General features: G+C 35.7%; 3 protein-coding genes across 5 annotated transcripts; 1 reads left to right on the top strand and 2 right to left on the bottom strand.

The window, feature by feature from the left end:
* Positions 1-512: 512 nt before the first annotated feature.
* On the top strand, positions 513-3,015 carry cisd2 (CDGSH iron sulfur domain 2). Its single transcript, XM_043242532.1, has 3 exons — positions 513-689; positions 1,251-1,465; positions 2,009-3,015. Exons 1-3 carry the CDS (start codon positions 587-589, stop codon positions 2,096-2,098), a joined length of 408 nt encoding a protein of 135 aa, XP_043098467.1. The 5' UTR covers positions 513-586; the 3' UTR covers positions 2,099-3,015.
* A 969-nt stretch (positions 3,016-3,984) lies between these two features.
* si:dkey-162b23.4 (sodium/hydrogen exchanger 9B2) lies at positions 3,985-12,504 on the bottom strand. 3 transcript variants are annotated; one of them, XM_043242496.1, is made up of 13 exons: positions 12,384-12,504; positions 11,577-11,753; positions 9,974-10,187; positions 9,724-9,894; positions 8,775-8,917; positions 8,479-8,606; positions 8,217-8,392; positions 7,511-7,617; positions 7,255-7,404; positions 6,547-6,655; positions 6,306-6,442; positions 6,016-6,199; positions 3,985-4,599 (listed from the first exon to the last, which is right to left on the bottom strand). In XM_043242496.1, the coding sequence occupies exons 2-13, from the start codon at positions 11,667-11,669 to the stop codon at positions 4,538-4,540; spliced, it is 1,674 nt and encodes a 557-aa protein (XP_043098431.1). In that variant the 5' UTR covers positions 11,670-11,753; positions 12,384-12,504; the 3' UTR covers positions 3,985-4,537. The 3 variants fall into 3 exon arrangements, with proteins under 3 accessions (XP_043098431.1, XP_043098443.1, XP_043098437.1); XM_043242508.1 differs by lacking the exon at positions 12,384-12,504 and adding an exon at positions 11,874-12,377; XM_043242502.1 differs by lacking the exon at positions 12,384-12,504 and adding an exon at positions 11,991-12,377.
* A 310-nt stretch (positions 12,505-12,814) lies between these two features.
* bdh2 (3-hydroxybutyrate dehydrogenase, type 2) lies at positions 12,815-18,574 on the bottom strand. Its single transcript, XM_043242521.1, has 10 exons — positions 18,483-18,574; positions 17,925-18,020; positions 16,976-17,054; positions 15,950-16,046; positions 15,654-15,762; positions 14,929-14,989; positions 14,557-14,670; positions 14,389-14,447; positions 13,348-13,440; positions 12,815-13,180 (listed from the first exon to the last, which is right to left on the bottom strand). Exons 2-10 carry the CDS (start codon positions 17,994-17,996, stop codon positions 13,127-13,129), a joined length of 738 nt encoding a protein of 245 aa, XP_043098456.1. The 5' UTR covers positions 17,997-18,020; positions 18,483-18,574; the 3' UTR covers positions 12,815-13,126.
* Positions 18,575-19,046: the final 472 nt, after the last annotated feature.

Genomic DNA, 19,046 nt, shown 5'->3' with positions numbered 1-19,046 from the left:
ATACTTTCCTTGTAAAAAACTAGAATATTATCATGCACAAAAAATCTTTAAAAATATTTTATTAATAATAATAATAATAATAATAATAATAATAATAATAATAATAATAATAATAAACTGAAACATTATTGAAACAAATCTTTAATACACGAAAAAGTTTATTTTGCAAAACCATACATTTTGCAAGAATTTCCATATCCAAATTGATTCAAAGAATTCAAACAATAATTATCTATTTAACTCTTTTTTTTTTTTTTTTTTTTTTTATGAAGAATTAGTCATCGACCAGACTTTTTTATGTACAACAGAAAGTAAAGTAAAGAGCCAATAAAACCAAAAGCAAGTGGCGCGGTGAAAGCACCCAATCGGGCGCAACCAACTCTGCAGATGCTGATTGGTTGTCGCTTTTACTGCGCGTCGTGCACTTACGTTTATTCATGGTTACGTCTACGTCTATTTTCCCAGCCTCGAGTAGCGCCTTCAACGAGCAAACGGAAACGACTACGCAAGTGCACTACGCAATGACGTACAATGCCCAGGAAATATCCTGCTGTCTCCCAATTAGAAGCGCACAAAGTCATTCAAGATGGTGTTAGAAAGTATCTCCAGGATTATCAAAATACAACTTCCAGCCTACCTCAAGAAACTGCCCCTTCCAGAAACAATCGGCGGATTTGCGAGACTCACAGGTTTGCGTTTTATCGCGCGAAATGTCACAAGCGTAGGAAGAAAGTTAAGTTAAGCGCGCATGCTTGCATAGAAAGAGTGATGTAAGTGCCTCTGTTTTCTGTCGGTTAAACGCTAAAATAACCTTCTATGCAAATTCTTGAGGAGATACTCAGCATGTATTGTTCTCTTGCACAAGTGACTGTACTTTCTTGTACAAAATCTCCACAACATCGAGCTCCTGTTTTAGAAATGTGAAGGACAAAATATGCAGAGCATATCTGACAGCATGCTTTGCTTTATTATAGCACTGTAAAAGGCGGCACAATAAATTCCAACGTTAAATATGTTAAAGCAGCCTTTACAAACAACTAAAATAAGCACCAGTTCATGACAGGACACATTTCACTAATGCGCATGTGTATAAATATAATGTATAATTGAAGATTACTTAATTGTCACTTACGACACTTTTTTTTTTCACAGTAAGGAATAGAGCTCTCACTCAAGTAGATAGTTGTCGCTGTGATGATTGAGAAGATGGCGAACCCTGTGCTGAGTTATAACTCTAGATTGTGTCTCAGTTTCAGAGTGGCTCCGGCTCCTACCGTTATTGGGCATTTTGGCTCTGTTGGGTTATCTGACAATCCGGCCCTTCCTGCCCAAGAAGAAAAAGCAAAGAGACAGTCTAATAAATCTAAAGATTCAAAAAGAAAACCCTAGAGTGGTGAATGAGATCGACATAGAGGACCTGAGGACTCCAAATGTTTGCTACTGCCGCTGCTGGCGATCTAAAACGGTAGGAGGTTGAACTCCTGAGAGAAATAGAATATTTCATGTAAAAAAAAAAAAACAAACTGTGTGTTTCTTTTTTTTTTTTATCTTATTCAAATTGGTAATATGAACTGTAATATAATAGCAACAAAGTTAATTCAAATTAGCTAACGTTTCACAACATGCAGAGCAATGGCTTTACAGAAAATCATTATGTTTATGTTTATGATGGCTTTATGAATGCATTAGGGCGATAATATATTTTACAATGATCCAAGCAAAGAAAGGGGGGGAATGGGCATGGAAAAGCTAAAAAAGCTGAAAGTTATTGGCACAAACAAAAAAAACGTTGACTAACATTTTAATTGGATTAAAGAGGGAGTAAGTATTGTAAAACTAACAAAAAACTGCAGTGAAACTATTAAAGTACTTATGCGTGGGGAAAAAAACTACATGTATATGATTTTTACACTTCCTCTTTTTGAGTGTCATTTTTGTCAAAAGCCTCAGGGTGCCTTAAAACCACTGACACTTCTCAGCATTTAATTTGTTCTTTCTTATCTTGCAGTTTCCTGTTTGCGATAAATCGCACATAAAACATAACGAGCTGACAGGAGACAACGTCGGTCCACTTATTCTTAAGAAGAAGACGCTGTAGCCCTTCTGCTTTGGCCCATATTCAATACAGTTTTCTCCACTGAAAAACTACTGTAATTTAGTTTGTAGTACTCACCCAAAACCATTTCCAACTTCTTGTTGTGGCATAGAGCTGTAAATTCTGACTTTAATGCTCAAGATATTGTGGTTAATCTAAGAGATTAAGTATGCATCTTTTTTTGTTACATTGCTCTTGTGTGTTTACTTTTTATACTTGGCAAATGTAGTAGATTTTTGTGTGCAATATAACTTGGCCTTGGAAAAATGGCATGTACCATCACCAATCAGTCTTCTCGGCCACGAAATTGTCCTTTCTGTTCTTAATCTGTATCTAGCTTTAGTTTTAACGTTAAGTTGCCTTTTACTGTTACCGTTGTGTTGTCAATGTGACAAAATTGTGTTCGACGTTTTCTGAGACGATATAAAAAAAAAATCAAATACTTTTAGCTTCTCGATGTGAAGTACGGGATTTGTTTTTGTAGTTTTTTTTTATTTGTAATTTGCTGCAGAATTATTCCTTAAAACGGCAAGAGTTCTACGATGTTTGCTAAATTATTTGAACGTTTTCAAGCGCGGGATGCTGAAGCTGACTTGTGTTTGCGTGGAAAGACGTTTCACATTGCATTAGATCGTAACAAACGCTTACTGTTATGCATTATTCAAATATTACCATGTTTATCATAAGAAATGGCCCCTTTAAACACGCACCTGAACAAAGATGCTGCAACAAATACAATTCGTAATACGTATGCGTTCGTTCCTATTCAAAAGTTTGACAATCCCTCGGTTCTCTTTGTGCCATGTTTCATTTCAGATGAAAGTCTCCTGTTCATAAAAAATACATTTGTGTGTTAACTGGAATGTGCCTACTGACTTTTGCGAAATAAAAGACAACCAAACTTCTTTTACATCACTCTACGCGCCGGTTTTGTTTTGCTTATCTGTTCTGTTAATAAGTCTGGATGACAGATACTGTACGCGACGCTATGCCAACAGTTTTTGTTTCTTTTGTGTACTTTTCCTCAAACACACAATGGTGTAACTCTACCACACCGATGCTTAAAAACTCAAAAAGAAAGTAACAGTGCTGCTTGTTTACATCTGATTTGCCTTAGATGATATAACAAGATACGCTTTCAAATATGAACCGGGGAAGGGCTTTTTACTGAAAAGGCAAACGTCATTCATTTTTCTGCAGCAATACATCTACATATAAACCACACACACACACACACCACAGAAATAAAAGTATAAAGACGACTAGCTAAAAGAATTTAATTGCTTAAATTAACAGTGACTGCATGTAGCATTAACATAACCGTAACAAAACCACGATACTAAACTCTGTAAACCTAACCCACTAACAGCGTTCACCGAATAAATAATATCCACAATGTCTTTTCACGTGACATGATTAAAATACAAATTTTATCAAAACAATAATAGCGAAAAAATAGTCGTATAAATATGGTTGACGGAGAGAAAAACGAGCTGTGCAATGCTGAGGCAAATATACCATGTCATTCTATTAATACAGATAAAAAAAATCCTTCTTTACATTCTAAAATTACTTCCACTGTAAACACCAAACATAACTGAGCTCTCAAGTGACCACAGAATTTTTACAGCAGCAAAAAAAATGATCTTAGAATAAGATCCATGACTGTGTTCAGAATAGCTATTAGCATACTATTCTTACTACAGTATATACGGTGTGTGTGTATACATACACACATACACACACACACACACACACACAAACTGCAGTATAAAATATGGATAGAAGACTTTGTTAAACAACTACGTTTGCCAAAATGTAACTCTTGATATACTTAGTGTATATTATTTATATTACATTATAAAGTCATATAATAAAACCGACAAAGCTTTGAGTACCATTTAATATTATATTATACTTTATTATTATAGACAGGCTGTGAATATAAATATATAAAAATACAGAAAGCTGTGTACAGTATATAATGCAGTGTTCATTAAATAGTAAGCTAGTATTCCATTCTGAACGCAGTCATGACAGCACTGACCACTTCCTGTAACACTGATACACGCAGTCGCTGCAGACTCCTTTGTCATATATCTAACGTAACAAATACTATAAACACAAACACAAACCAGTTAGAAAAAATAATATTCGCAAACATGTTTTTGTACCCGATAGAGCTAACAATGTTCTCTGTATCTCGTCAAAACCCCACCTTTTGGAGGAGAATAATAACTTGTCACCTGTAAAAGCAATATTGCGAGTGACTTGAGTCTTTTCAGTTGGGTTCTTTCATCTGAAAAGTGTGTCTGCCACTTCTACAGTCTGACTTCAGTGGGTCGCGGTAATAAGGAGTTTGAGAATCCACTCTGAAGACAAAAAGGATGATGAGCAGCCTTGGACGTTGGGTTGTCGCTTCCCAGAAGCACTCCGGAAACATCACAGGGCGCTCTCATATGTCACCGGGGTCCCTGAAGCCGACAGAGCACCTTGACTGACAGCTACAATTCAGAAAATGACAATTAACACAAACATTCATTTAACTGCAGTTGCTCTTAATATAGGTTTATACTATTTGTGCACAGAGTAAATAAAAACACGTACAGTAGGCTAGATATAATTGCATGTTTTCACATGTTTATGCATTTGAAGAAAACTGAATCTGCTGGTCTCAGATATGGAAGCTGGAGCATTTGATGTTTTTTTAACAAATCAGTAAAGTGCTACAGCCAGCATCGTACGAACAATAAAGCAAACAGAGTGAAACGGGTGACCTGTCAGCATGCAAATTCCCCGAGCCGTGGTGATACATTTCCATGTGCATCTCATGTCGCACGTCTATTAAAATAGATTAGTTGCCATCCATATATTTTTGATGGCAAGACAACTGCAGAAACCCACTTCAGTGTTATTTGCACAGCTATGCAGTTTAGATCTGACCCAAATTCTGTTTACCATGTAATGAAAATAAAGCAGCATCCTAACCATCATGAGCTTGTGACTGATAAAACATTTTTGCATTGCAACTTGACACTCTTTTACGCACACCTTATAAATAGCACTTATCACGTAAAGAGCAGCTAACGTTCATGTTGCTAAGCAATAACCCAATGCTGTAATACATACTATAGTCATATCTTATAAATGCACCAAAAAACGTTTTTTACGAACACTATTTAAAATGCAATGTTTCCTTTTTTTTTTTTTTTTTTACGTATTAAGTAAAATGTAATTTATTTCCTACAATGGCAAAACTTAATTCATTAATTCAGTGTTGTAATATATTTTATTTTAAATATAATATTTAAATATTACATATTAAATGTAATATTATAAAATATACTGAATAATATTATATTCTAATTATGTTCCAAACATATACTGAAGTCAATAAGTTACTTAATTCCACCAAGCTACACAATTATAGATTTTTCTTTAAGATATTAAGTAAAGATCATGTTCAATTAAGATAATTTGTAAAAAATTTTACCGTAAATATCAAAACTTAATTTTTGCTTAGTAATATGCATAATATATATGCTCAAGAAATTCATTTGAACAACTTTAAAGGTGATTTTTTTCAATATTGTGATTTTTTCGTTTTTTAGTCATATTCTAGATTTTCAAATAGTTGTATCTCAGTATCTCTGGTATCTCTACAAATCTTTTACAATTTCATTCATTTCACAAAATTTACCCAATTCATTTAAATATTTATTTTAACTGTCCAAAATCATTCAAATCACAAAAAACATGATTTGAAACAAAATTATGTTTCCTGACCAAAAACATTTATCCAAGGAAAATCTGTGCCAGCTGTTCAAAACTGACTTCAGAATCTTGCCAATGATTTCTAAAAGTGTTGCCTAGGTGGGCTGCTCGTTCTATATGGTTGTGTGTGTGTGCAAATATCTCACCCCACTCAGGGTTCTTTGGTTTCTGCAGGAGTCGAGGGCCGAGCAGGCTGATGAGGAGCGCTCCAATAGGAGCAGTGATGAGGATGGACAGCACAGCCACGGTGAGTACATCCATGCCGTACCTCTGAAGTTCAACGTCATTTTTGGTGCGTGCCATGTCCAGAGCTGTAGAGCCAATGGCAGCCTGCAACCAATCACACAGCGTTCACAGATGTCACGCGTCTCATTTATTGTCATTAAGCTCACACTTGTCTAAAACACCTAAAAGGACTTTTACTCGGCGAGTATACCTGTACTGTGGCTTTAGGCATCCAGGCTAGAGCGATGAAGACTTTCTCTTTCAGGTTAAAGCCGGCTCGCAGTACCACAACAAAAGTGACAATCAGGCGTACTGTGAGTGCGATGAACAGGGCTGCTATACCCAGAACTGAGGACAGACACATTACATTAGAGCTGATCAACATACTGCTGACATCCCGATTACAGTTTTGTAGAAATGACAGGGTAACAGCTTGAGAGTGTAACACTCACACACAGTCGTGACCTCCAAAGAAGTAATGATAACCTCAGCACCGATGAGACCAAAGAGAAGAGGCTGGAAAACATGCCAAAACCTCTCCACCACCACTTCCACTGGAGCCTGAAACACACACTGACATTAGATCTGAGAAAACGAGGGGATAGATCTTTTAGTGCTGACACAGAGAAAAACAACATGGTCCCATTTTACATTATGTACTTACATTTAAATTAATAATTTGATACAATGCACTTATTGTGTACATACATGTTTTTAATTTGCACTTCTACTTTAAAAAAAATACATGTATGTAATTACATATGTAATTAATTTCTAACTACACTGTTGACCCATACCTTACCGTTTTTCCCACACTTAAACCAACCAAAAAAAAAAAAAAAAACCTGTCCCTTAACCATATCCAATTCAAAAGCAGAAGTGTTTAGAAATACAATATGATCACAATAAGTACATTTTCTTTTTTTATGTAAGTGCATAGTAGTTAGGGCCACCTAATATAAACAACTCTTCCTTCTTAAATAAGTTTTTCACTCCAGATATACTTTATTTAAATCATATGTTGTAAGTTTATGTAATGTAAGTTTAATATGTAGTCTTTGATAAAAAAAAAAAAACGAAGTAAATCAAATGTGCAAAAAAATACATATTTAGTTGACTAGTCTTTCAAATCTCCATAGTTTGGAAGAAGAGATGCAGACCTTAGCTTTCCCCCAGCCTACCGCGGCCACAAACGTCAGCACTAGCGTACAGAGTCCTCCTGCACCAGGAACCCCAGCCACATTACTGCCAAACAAAGCAAACACGGCCAGCCCCAACACCAGGAAGGAACGCTTCAGCACGAGGTTTCCCTGTGTAATGAGAAAAAGACACAACGACCATGAGAACTGTTACCCTCACAACTTTTTTTTTTAAATGAACATGTAATACTTAATTCTAAAGTTGTATCTCTCGTACCTGGTCCCTGCTGGGGAAGTAACGGAGAAAGTACCCTAAGGCCACGCCAGTGACCGCCCCACCTAATACCTCTAGAGGTCCCCTCAGTAAATTTACCCACACAGCGCCTGCAGAGGACGAGAGAGAGAATACTACTGTAAGACTGGCCCGCTAACACCAAGGATGTCCATAAAACCAGGAGAAAGAACCTTTTAAAAAACATCTTAAAAAAAAAAACTATATTTTTACAATTGCATGCATTTAAAACAAATGTAATGATTCATAGGTAAACATTATAAAAAAATCTCCTATATGAAATAAATGCTGATCTTACAACCCGAAACAATATCCATTCTTGTCTTAGGACAACTTTAATGAACCTTTTTGATCCACTTCAAATGTTGACGACTGTAAACATTTATATAGCAAATTAGAAGAATCACGTGACAAAATTGCCACAGAAATAAAAAATCTATTAGAAATAAAAATAGAAAGTTTAATATATTACAAATATCGTATAATAATATATAATAAAATAGAAAATGTAAAATAAACGGTTATCTATAGATAGATAGACTGTAGTCTATTCTAAACATCTTCCATCAATGGAAAAAAATATTTAATTCTTCTGTCAGACTGGTTAAATTATTGATATTAAATGAACATTGCTTTCTTTTAGAAATATACTGTGTGTATTTGTTCCCTTTTTAAATATATTTAAGCTCACCTGTGGCAAAAGCTATACCCAAGCAGGTTGTGAAACAGGTGATGGCGAAGATGTCATCAACGCTGCATGCTGCCATAAGAAGAGTAGGTATACCCTGCTCTACACCGTATCCCTGCTTATTCAGAAGCAGCATAGACGGAACCACAACAGCAGGAGAAACAGCCCCGAGAACAAACCTACAAGGCAAAAACATTGCAGAAATTAGGTTGGTGGCGGCAGACATCGTCAGAGAGCTTCTTGTTTTAGCGAATTAGTGCTTTACCCTAAAATACAGCCCCAGATCCACGGAAGACCCAATATTAAATAGGAGACCACAGCCATAGTGGCTGCTTCAAAGGTCAGAGGGAACAAGGACAAACGCAAACACACGGTTTTCAGCTTCCTCAGAGCCTGGAATACACATAGAAATAATATATTAGGAAGATATATTTAAAAATAAATAAATATTTTAATAAAAGTTTGGCCGAAAGACAGTTCTGAAAAGCATATAGGCACATGCTCTCGAGTTAGCAGCAGTGTTTTTGGTTTAACTCTACAGGGGCCGGTGGGGTTTCATACCTTTTCATCTAATTCCAGCCCAGCCTTGACCAGAATGACACCCAGTGCAATGTTCCTCAGAGAAGCAGACCATCTAACGTCAATGTAAACTGCATCTGTCACCACAGGGATGTTTCTGAGGATAAACCCTGCCAGCAGCATGCCTGCGGACACACACAGAGAAAACAACACTCAATAACAAAAACAGAAACCCCATAGTCGATCATTACAGTTCTCACACTGACAATGAAACTGACCACTCTGAGAAAGAAAGAAAAAAATTAAGAAATAACATACACGGTTTATCTTTGAGCGGTGGGGGAGATTGAATTATACCCTACTGTTAAATAGTTTGGGAGCGGTAAGACTTTTTAAATGGTTTTAAATGGTTTCGAATCAACTCTGCATTTATTTGATTCAATAAAATGCAGTAAAATATTGTTACAATTTAAAATAACTTCTCAAATTTAATACATTTTAAAATTCAATGTAGTCATGTGATTCTAATATAATGATTAGGTGCTCAAATTTTTTTTGTTTTGTTTTTTTTTTTTTACTGTCAATGTTTAAAACTATTTTTTTAAAGTTCAAAAGAATTGCATTTATCCAAAACAGAAATCTATAACATTAACAACTGTCTTCTCTTTCACTTATGATAAAAACTTAATGTGATTGCTGAATAAACCCCATATTTTTGTAAATTAGTCAAATACACATTTGCAATCTAATTAACACTTGCTATAAAGTCGACGTTCAAAATTAAGGTTCTTATAGTAGTTACCATCAGCTCAACCATCGAGCTCACATTTCCCATTTGACATGTTACTGAAATTTCTTGAGTAATAGCAATCAGAAAGGTTCCACATACAGATTTCGCTCAAGTTTGAGTTAGTCACATGAATTTGCCATGCTGACCAAACTGTGTGTTGTAATTACTATATCATCAACAACAAAAAGAAATTGCTCATACCAAGTAGTGGAGGTAAAGGGGGCATGTTCGGAAAGCGTATGAGTCCAAACAGCTTTCCTCCAGCCACAGAACAAATAAACAAGGTCACGATGCCAAAGAGGTTTCCGCCAGGAAGACATTCCTTCTCTGTAATGGACCATACAACCCCAAAGAGCACTGCGGCCATGGACACTACAAAGGGGACAAAAACAAACAGTGTATGCGCAATCTCCATCATCATGTTTATGAAGATTATTGACCCTTTTCTTACCTTTGGTGATAATGGTGGCCAGCAGGCCTCTGGGTGGACACGGGCACAGTCTGCGCAGCCATGGGCAGCATTCGTAGGGAGGGTCTGTGTTAGTGCAAGCGTCAACTGAAGACACCGGTCGAGGGACATAAGTAGTCTCTTCTGTCATACTCGGATTGGGGCTCTCTGAGCGCTTCGGAACCACCAGCACTGTCTGACTGACGGTAAGGTGATGCTGTTGAAGAGAAAAGGAGTAATCTTAGTAGCAGAATATAAACATATAGTGCAACTTATAGTGCATAGTACTCTATGATGTCTGAGATAGGGCTGCAAAATTAACTGCATTTAAAATAAAAGTTTATTTCTACATACTATGTGTGTGTGGGTTGTGTGTTATGTATATATGTATGTATATATGTATGTATGTGTGTGTGTGTATATATATATATATATATATATATATATATATATATATATATATATATATATATATATACACATACATACATATGTATATATGTGTGTGTATGTATATATAAAATAAATATACATAGTACACACACATATAGTTTTTAATGCATTTAATCGCGATTAACAGTTTAAGTCTGTAGATAAAGAAAGAAAAAAACAAAATGTTTTTAAAGTCTCTCATACATTCCAAGGCTACATTTATTTGATCAAAAATACAGTAGAAATTGTGATATTTTTACTATTTAAACAGAATAATTTCCAAAGAATCATATGAAAATAAAGACTGGTAAATTTTATTTTCAGCTTATTCTTGTAATTTAGCCTATTCCTCATATGAATAAATTACTTAATTTAACATTAAAACAGAAAACAATTATTTCACAATTCTATTTTCTGTATTGACGTTCACTATAATTATTATAAAACAAAGATCCAAAAATCAACAATGGTTTTATTATTACACTGCAGGCTTTTTAAAGTTTGCAGATGTATATGTTTTTAAACAAGCATTGTAAATAGCATGTTAAATAATATATATATATATATATATATATATATATATATATATATATATATATATATATATATATATATATATGCTATTTACAATGCTTGTGTAAATATAAGCAACATTAAACAGACTGTGTAAATAAGCATAAATGCCATATCAGATACAGCTTCTGTTCTACCTCTGCAGTTTAAGGATGACTTTGATTGACTAGAAGCACTCTATATAGTGTCATGATTGATTGCACAGCAGAAAGCCCGGGAAGTCGAAAAGAAATAAATATTTGAATTACGTTAAATGAAATCTTCAAGATAGAAGCAAAAAAATGACACTAGAGCGATAGTTCAAATAAGTGCATAAGAAAATACACAGAGAGTAGTGAGATACTACTCTCTGTGTATTTTCTTATGCACTTATTTGAAAGTACGTGAACTATCGCTCTATATAGCATCACAATGTTTGTTACTTGAATAAATTAAGGTTATTATGAAGAGTTAATTATTTTATATAGTCCATTAACGCTTGAAATAATTTTGCTGCAGACAATAACATCAGTAAAGGCAAGACCCCCGTTTTTTAGAACTACTACTGAAGCAATAAAGGCAGAAACAGCATGAAGTCCAAGGATTCTGACTAATAACCTACTTCTGCATGATTTCCCAAAGCGGAGGCTGCATCCTCGGTCCTCTGTGAGTATGTGGAGTGGGCTGAATGGGGTCTGGACTGGGCATCCTCCATGACACTGTACTTCTGCTCTATCCTCGCTCGAGTCTTCTAGCCATTGCACGTGTTCATGACCGGCTCCTGTTTATCAACACTCATCTGTGTAAATATAAGTGGTCGTTACAGCGTCTGCCCATCGACGAAGACTTAGCTGTTCTCAATGAGCTTCGAAGAAGAAATAGCATGAGTACTAGAAAAGAAACCGACTGGTTTATTCACCAGGTTAATCGGATTGTGACAGGACTGAACGCGACGCCTGGGCCATATGGTGCTTTATCGGGCTGAAGAGGGCATGGCATATGGTCTCTGTTTGTAAGACCGTAGTAAACCACTCACTGAATAATATGTTTGACACCAGTGTCCCGAGACCAGGTATTCCTATTTACAGCATCTTCAACTGTCTTCTGTAGTCTAAAATTAATCTCCTTTCTCGTTTCATGACTGTTGCAATCCTGTTGTTTCGCGCGATAAAGACGTCGTTCTTTCTCTGTGACGCTTAATATTTGTTATGGTAATTATGGTCATTATGGTCAATTACATGACATGAAAAAATAAAAACAACCATGGCAATCAAATCAAATCTCATGCGGAAGTATCTGTAACTTTGACCATCTGTAAGGTATTGACCAACATGTGCTAATGTCTACACGTATAAAAACAAATAACACTAAAAATATACGCGCTTGATCTCGGAACGCGCGGATAGATTTTTAAAGATTAATCTTTTACCCGGTAAAGGCATCCGGAAATGTGAGTGACAGCTGGAAGGTGGCTTAACCGTAAGTCCAACCCTAACAATACAATGGTCCAATCCGATCCAAGCAATGCTATAAGTCCCACCTTCTTTGGAGTTGATTGGCTAGAGCTAACAATAACTGACCAATCACTAGACGTCGGCAAGAGAGTTCAGCGTTTATCATAAGTGTGTTCGACTTGAAGCGGCGCTGCAGCCACCGAGCGTTGTGTGACATCAAAGTACCGCGAGAACGTATATACGAGCATATGGAACCATCAGCAGTCAAACGCTCTCGCGGTACTTTGATGCCATATACTTACGATTCCACAATGTTTTACGCTTTATGTGGTTCATTTTTACCACATATAAACGTCATATATAGTCAAGCTAATGCCAGAAAATTAATACAATTAACACAAAGAGCTTCAAAGCTTATTCTTATTTTTTTATTTTTAAATAACTGATTGTTTTAATGCCAGGTTTCGGTTTAAAACATTCAAAAAACTATTCTCAAGCTTTATTTAAGAATTAGAAAATTGTCTAATAGACAGGAATTGGCAGTAAGTGAGCTTGGCATCCGCATTTTTTTACATTAGTGACCAAGAACGATCAAGTTCATATTCAATACAATCAACTGCACCATAGCAGCATTATTTTTAAAAATAAAGAGAATCAGCGACTCTTCGTCAAACTGCATGCATGTTAAAGGTTGTTTAGTAAATGTAACAAAACATCCTCAGAGTCTCCATCCTCCATCAATGATGGCTTCTGTTCCAGTTACATAGGCAGACTGTAGGAATAAAAATCCTTTGATTACTTAAAAAAATCCAGTCATATTTTTAATTCAAGCGAACTGTTAAAAAGGCAACACCACTCTGTTACCACATGGTATGCCTTAAATGATATTACAAAAAAGTAATTGTAAATAAATGAATAAATAATTGGTCAAAGACTCACCTCATCTGATGCCAAGTACACACACAGATGTGCCACTTCCTCTGCAGTGCACAATCTACCAGTCTTCTGTCTGGCCATAAAATCTTTGAAAGCCTGAGAAATGAAACACAGAGATTCTATGCCAGCGAGAATGATATTTGGACTGTATTTTTATATGATTGGTAACTGCTGTTGGAAAAAGTCTCTGTACAAAAAAAGATTTTTGTACTCCGCTGCTAAAATCTGTTGTGCTATGAACCTTCAATAAGGTGCTAATGGCAAAAAAATTGCTTGTGTCAGGAACATTATTTTCACAAAAGCTTCATAGAAGCATCATAAATGTCCATACACATGCATTCTCAAAAGGTTTCAAAAAGCAGTTATTCTGCTGACAGCTAGATCACCGAATTTAGATTCATAGTGAAAAATGGTTTACAATTTTTACAGTGCGGTATCTTTTTTACATCTATAATAATTCTGATACATTAACAGTTGTCACACTGTGTAACATATGTCTTTCTTTGCTATCATATTTCATCCATTTATTGCATCTTTACTAAATCGAAGTATTCAGTTTTTTAATATTCCTTATTGAAAACCTTTCAATACTGGTGCATTACGGTGTTTGGAGATATTAAGCAGCGAAATACAATTTCAACATATATAATACCGTGCGATCATGTGACACTGAAAAGTAAAATAAAACCAGTAGTGTATATTTATATTAACTTTCTCTTTTCGGACGTGCTTCTGCTGTATGACTATAATGCTGTGTATAAAATATAAACTTTAAGCCTCATTAACTTTCATTGTGAGGAGCCAGAGCTTGTCTCTATAATTGCCCAAGTATATCATGACCAAAACTTAGTTGATAAAAGAGTTGCTGGCATGATTCACGCGTGAATCATCCTGGCTGTGCTTCAGTCGGCTGTTAGTTATCGTCCCTAAAAGCTTTGGAAGACTTTTGCATTTGGAAAATGACAATGAAAAATTCCGCGAACAGCTTCAGATTACTGTGTTTCTTGGCTGAACAGTACAACGTCTTGGTAAAGGAAACGGTACCTGCTCTGGGTCAGGTCTGTCCTGGATTCTCTGTCGTAATGAAGGCGTATCTACAGTTCCTGTAAAGGTCAAAAGAAGCAAAATGACTCATAATGTCACTAAGTACAGCAACGTTTTTGCATGTTACAAGGACTTTAACATAGGAAACCGTGAAGTAAAGTGGCATACCGGGACAGATACAATTGCAGCGGATCCCCTGTTCCAGGAAATCAGCTGCCACTGATTTGGTCAGTCCAATGATGGCAGCTTTAGACGTGCTGTAGACACATCTGTTCACAACTCCTGGACATGCAATTAAGGATGAGCAATTAGGAGAGGGCAAACTTCACTTGACCTGGCATTTATCCAATTTCAGCACCAGCCAAACTGGAGATAATGGGGCTAGGATAATATGCCAAGAGCTACATGGAACAATGTCAATCATGACATGTAATTAAGTGCAAAGGGCCAAATCTTGATATATAACATGATGTATTACAGCAGCCCATTTATAATTAAGCATCAAAATGCAAATAGGTTGCAACAGAATATAATTACTACCTTTGATACTAGATGCCACAGATGCCATATTGATGATGTTACCAGATTTACGAGGCAGCATCTATATTAGGGTAGATACAGCAAAATCGATTACATTTTTTCAGCAAGAGTGCATTGGATTGACATCAGTGACTGTAAAGACATTTGTTACAAAAAAATAAATAAAAAATAAAAAAATAAAAAAATAAAAATTATATATATATATATATATATATATATATATATATATATATATATATATATAAAAAATCGTTTTCAGCATCATTAACAGTAATTGAAATGTTCCTTAAGCAACAAATCAACATATTAAAGATTCAGCTTTGCCACCACGGTACGTAACATTTTAAAATGCATGCATATTAATGCATTCAATAGTCATATTAAACTGTAATAAACTTAGCAACCCAATCTTTTGAACGTTAGTATAACAGCTAGTATTAGCGTAGTGATGTATAAAAGTTGCACTAATTTGACAAACATTTAATTTTCTTAAACAAACAAAAAATGTTGAGGCTGCTGTTTGTGCACGTTGGAGACCTCACAGGGATTAAGTATTAAACTGCATAGTGCAGATCTGTTTTGTACTCTTAACCCAAAGAACCAACAAGACAGGGAAGAAAACATAATCTTCAAATACGAAGGTCTTTTCCGGGGATAATGGGGGCCAAAAAGAGGTAGCATGAGGTGTAGTAGGATAATCCGAGAGAGGAGAAGGACAAGATGACCTTAGGCAGGAAGGCCTTGATCATCAGGTACATGCTACGGACGTTCACATTCATAGTGAAGTCCCAATCCGATTCCTCACACTCCAGTATTGAGCCATGATGGACAAATCTATGAAAGAAGAAAGAAGAACGTGTAGCACTCATATGCGCATCAGAGGAACCCATAAAAAATTTATATAGTCACACTATTGCATCATCTCTAGAAGGTGGTATATTCTAGCAAGGATAGACTGCAAATAGAAACTAAAGATATATATATATATATATATTCACTGCTTTTGATGAGAAATACAAACCCAGCAACATTGAAAAGCACATCCACATAGTCAAAGTCTTTTGCCAAGGCCTCTACCTGGTCTTTCTTGGTAACATCAACAACTTTGGTTTTGATCCCTAAAAAAATAAAAATAAATCAAGAACATCAGAAAAAGAATCAGGAGAGCATACAGAAGCCTGTGAGGAGAAGCACCCTTAAACTAAAGCAATTTGTTTCCAACGTAATGGGATTATAGTGGTATTATGGGGTGGGGGGTGGGGGGATCTTACTAGACATGCTCAGAGATCAAAGATAATGCTTGAGGAAATTAAAAATCACTCATATACACCAGATCTAGTCCATCACTACTGTTAGTATTTGAGTTTGTTTAGGCAGTTCGGATAAAAACAACTGGATTATATTAAAAACATAAACATTAACATAATTTTTTTTTTTGAAAAGTCTGACATAAATCAAGTGACAGTAAAGACATTTATAATGTAAGACTGATGTAATGTATAATGTGACATTTCAAATATATTTTTTTCACCTTTCTATTCATAAAATAATCCTGACACGAAATTTCTACGCAAAAAATATTAAGCAGCACAACTGTTTTCAATGTTGATAGTAATATAAAATATTTAAAAGAAAACCAAATCCGTATATTAGAACGACCTCTGAAGGATCATGTGACTAATGAGAACTAATAGCTATACAAGCTAGTTTCCGCATAACGATGTGTAAAATTCGGCTAAATTTAAATTCCATAATTTAATGTCATTAGAAAAGTATCTTGGTTTGCTTTGAAGTAAGATTTTACAACAAATATTGTAAATCATGCTACACTGGTAAATTGCGTATAATTATTAAATCATTCAAAATTGAGCCAATCTGCATAATTAACAAATTATCAAAAATCTGTACAAAAATTCTAATCAATTTGATATCATGCAAAAAAATAGAATAGGAAATAAACACAATAAGGATCTTGTTTATGTTTAGATACGTTTTTGTTTCATGTATATCCCACTAGGTGGCAATACACAACCAGTCAATGAATTACCTGGAATGCCATCCAGCTCTTTGAGTTTCTCTCCATTGATATCTGTAGCTGTGACTTGGGCACCTTCTTTGGCAAAAGCCTGTTACAATTAAGAAGACATTAGTCAGTAAACAATAATATGCACAATTAACATGATCTATCTCAACATTTCAATCTAGTTCATGATGTGGAAATGCAATGCGTGCAATGCAGTATTTTCATCAAATCAGTTTAATACAATCCGTATCTCCTGATGATGAGATATTTTATAGCTCATAGCGAGCAAGGTTAGCGCACACAGCAGGCTGGGCTGACATAAACTCTTGCCACATCTAGACTTTCAATAACATTCAACTGATGATATTTCATTCGACAATAAGACAATCATGAAATAGCATGTGTTCCCTCCACGTGATCTGCCAACTGGATCAGGGCTGCAGTATTTCCTCGATCTGCGGTTTGTCTCATTTAATGCTCATTTGAATATTCACTTGATATGGAAATGTATTCACCTAGCAGGTGTGCATCTTAAGCACCCCCAGCACTCCGCTGATAACGTGCTGTTGACTCATAGAGAATTTGCCTAAATGATCTTAGGCACTCTTTGATTGCCCCCTTAATGATTAATTATAGCATTTTCATATTAAAATACATGTAAAAAATAGGTCACAGATGCTAGAGATATTCTACCCCCAAGCTGGTTTCAGCATTCTTCTTATTGTTACTATGCCCGAGCATTCTGCATCTACACTTGACAGCCTCCAAATGTCATGTTGACAGCCGCTGCATGACAAGCTTTAATTCAAAAGGAAAACACATAGCAACTGTAAACCCTCAGAGTAAATCCATTTATTATACTCATCAAAGCGGCTTGCGGGGCTGTCAATAAAGCCGCAGCAAAATGCAGAAAACTTATAAAGTTGTAAGAATGACTTGAAATCTTTGAAATGGATGCAAGATGAACGGTTACTATAGCAGAAGCTCTTCCAATGCCTTGTGCTGCTGCAGAAAGGACAATCACTTTCCCATCCAACCGGCCCATACTGTTTGCAATAAGTACCTAAACCTGCAGAAAAGAGCATAAAAACGCACGGCTGATTAATTAGACTAAATGCTATAAATGATAATGCATTTAACCTTTGAACGTTATAAAGGTCATGCTCATATCGCAGTTTAACAAAACCTGCACGTAACGTTAGCGAGCTTTCGTTTGCAGCAAACAAATAACCCGAGAATGTTTTGACGGGTAAATGCAGGCGATTAACATTCAAGAGTGTACGATTAATCCCGGGGCATATCGATATATCATGCATTACACGACATTGATTTAGTTACGTTTCATTATGCGGGCGGGATAGTGTCACGTGACGAGTGTAAAGGTAATTCAGCGCAGCAGTAAGTCTTATGAATGCCTGCAAACATAAAAATAAATTGACGCCGTTCAACTTTAAGCGTCGTACTTCACAGCTAGTCAGTGGGAAAACGTCAAAGACTGTTTTGAAAAATGACAAACAGCGGAATAACTTACACACGACTTCTTAACTCACTGGCAACTTCTGCGCTCCAGAAAAAAAACGCACGTGACGGACCGACATCCGCGTCGCGCAGGTTTCCCATTTCTGTCAAAATAAAGGTCATGTAAAGTACAGTGAAATACGATCAATACAATGTCTACTCAAGGTATATAAAATATATGATTTCGAAATGCGATTTAAAAATAATGATAACAACTGTGATTATAATAATATTGCAACATCACTGCAGTAATACTAATAATACTAATAATCATTCCACTCAAGGAAAATACATTGAAGTTAGTTCACATTCGATTCTACTCAACCGGTGTGTTAGAATCTGGCTAGGTCATTCATAATTAACATAAATTTCAGCAGACAAGACAATGGTGCTCTTTATATTGAAAAGACAGTAGAACTGTTTTTATACTCATATTTGTGAAGCACTGAGGAAAAAGGAAATTTAGACTCAGTGGTGCAACTCAGCAGCATGACATGTAATGTTTTGGGTAATAGAAAACTAGCATTAAACACTGATCAAAATCTTAGAAGAGCTTGAGGTGCAAGGGTCAGCTACC

Source organism: Puntigrus tetrazona, chromosome 1 (genome assembly GCF_018831695.1).
Source record: "Puntigrus tetrazona isolate hp1 chromosome 1, ASM1883169v1, whole genome shotgun sequence".
In the NCBI taxonomy this organism is placed as follows: domain Eukaryota; kingdom Metazoa; phylum Chordata; class Actinopteri; order Cypriniformes; family Cyprinidae; genus Puntigrus; species Puntigrus tetrazona.
This window is presented reverse-complemented; position numbering and strand designations above follow the sequence as displayed.

Coding starts and splice junctions, on each gene's coding strand:
- si:dkey-162b23.4 (XM_043242496.1), bottom strand. CDS start 11,669: ATGGAGGATGCCCAGTCCAGACCCCATTCAGCCCACTCCACATACTCA. Junction 7,405..7,510: donor ACTTCCCCAGCAGGGACCAG/GTACGAGAGATA, acceptor CTCATTACACAG/GGAAACCTCGTGCTGAAGCG. Junction 4,600..6,015: donor ACCAAAGAACCCTGAGTGGG/GTGAGATATTTG, acceptor TCTGAATTGTAG/CTGTCAGTCAAGGTGCTCTG.
- cisd2 (XM_043242532.1), top strand. CDS start 587: ATGGTGTTAGAAAGTATCTCCAGGATTATCAAAATACAACTTCCAGCC. Junction 690..1,250: donor CGGATTTGCGAGACTCACAG/GTTTGCGTTTTA, acceptor ATTGTGTCTCAG/TTTCAGAGTGGCTCCGGCTC. Junction 1,466..2,008: donor GCTGCTGGCGATCTAAAACG/GTAGGAGGTTGA, acceptor CTTATCTTGCAG/TTTCCTGTTTGCGATAAATC.
- bdh2 (XM_043242521.1), bottom strand. CDS start 17,996: ATGGGCCGGTTGGATGGGAAAGTGATTGTCCTTTCTGCAGCAGCACAA. Junction 14,671..14,928: donor TGTGGCATCTAGTATCAAAG/GTAGTAATTATA, acceptor TTGCATGTCCAG/GAGTTGTGAACAGATGTGTC. Junction 13,441..14,388: donor ACAGACCTGACCCAGAGCAG/GTACCGTTTCCT, acceptor TTCATTTCTCAG/GCTTTCAAAGATTTTATGGC.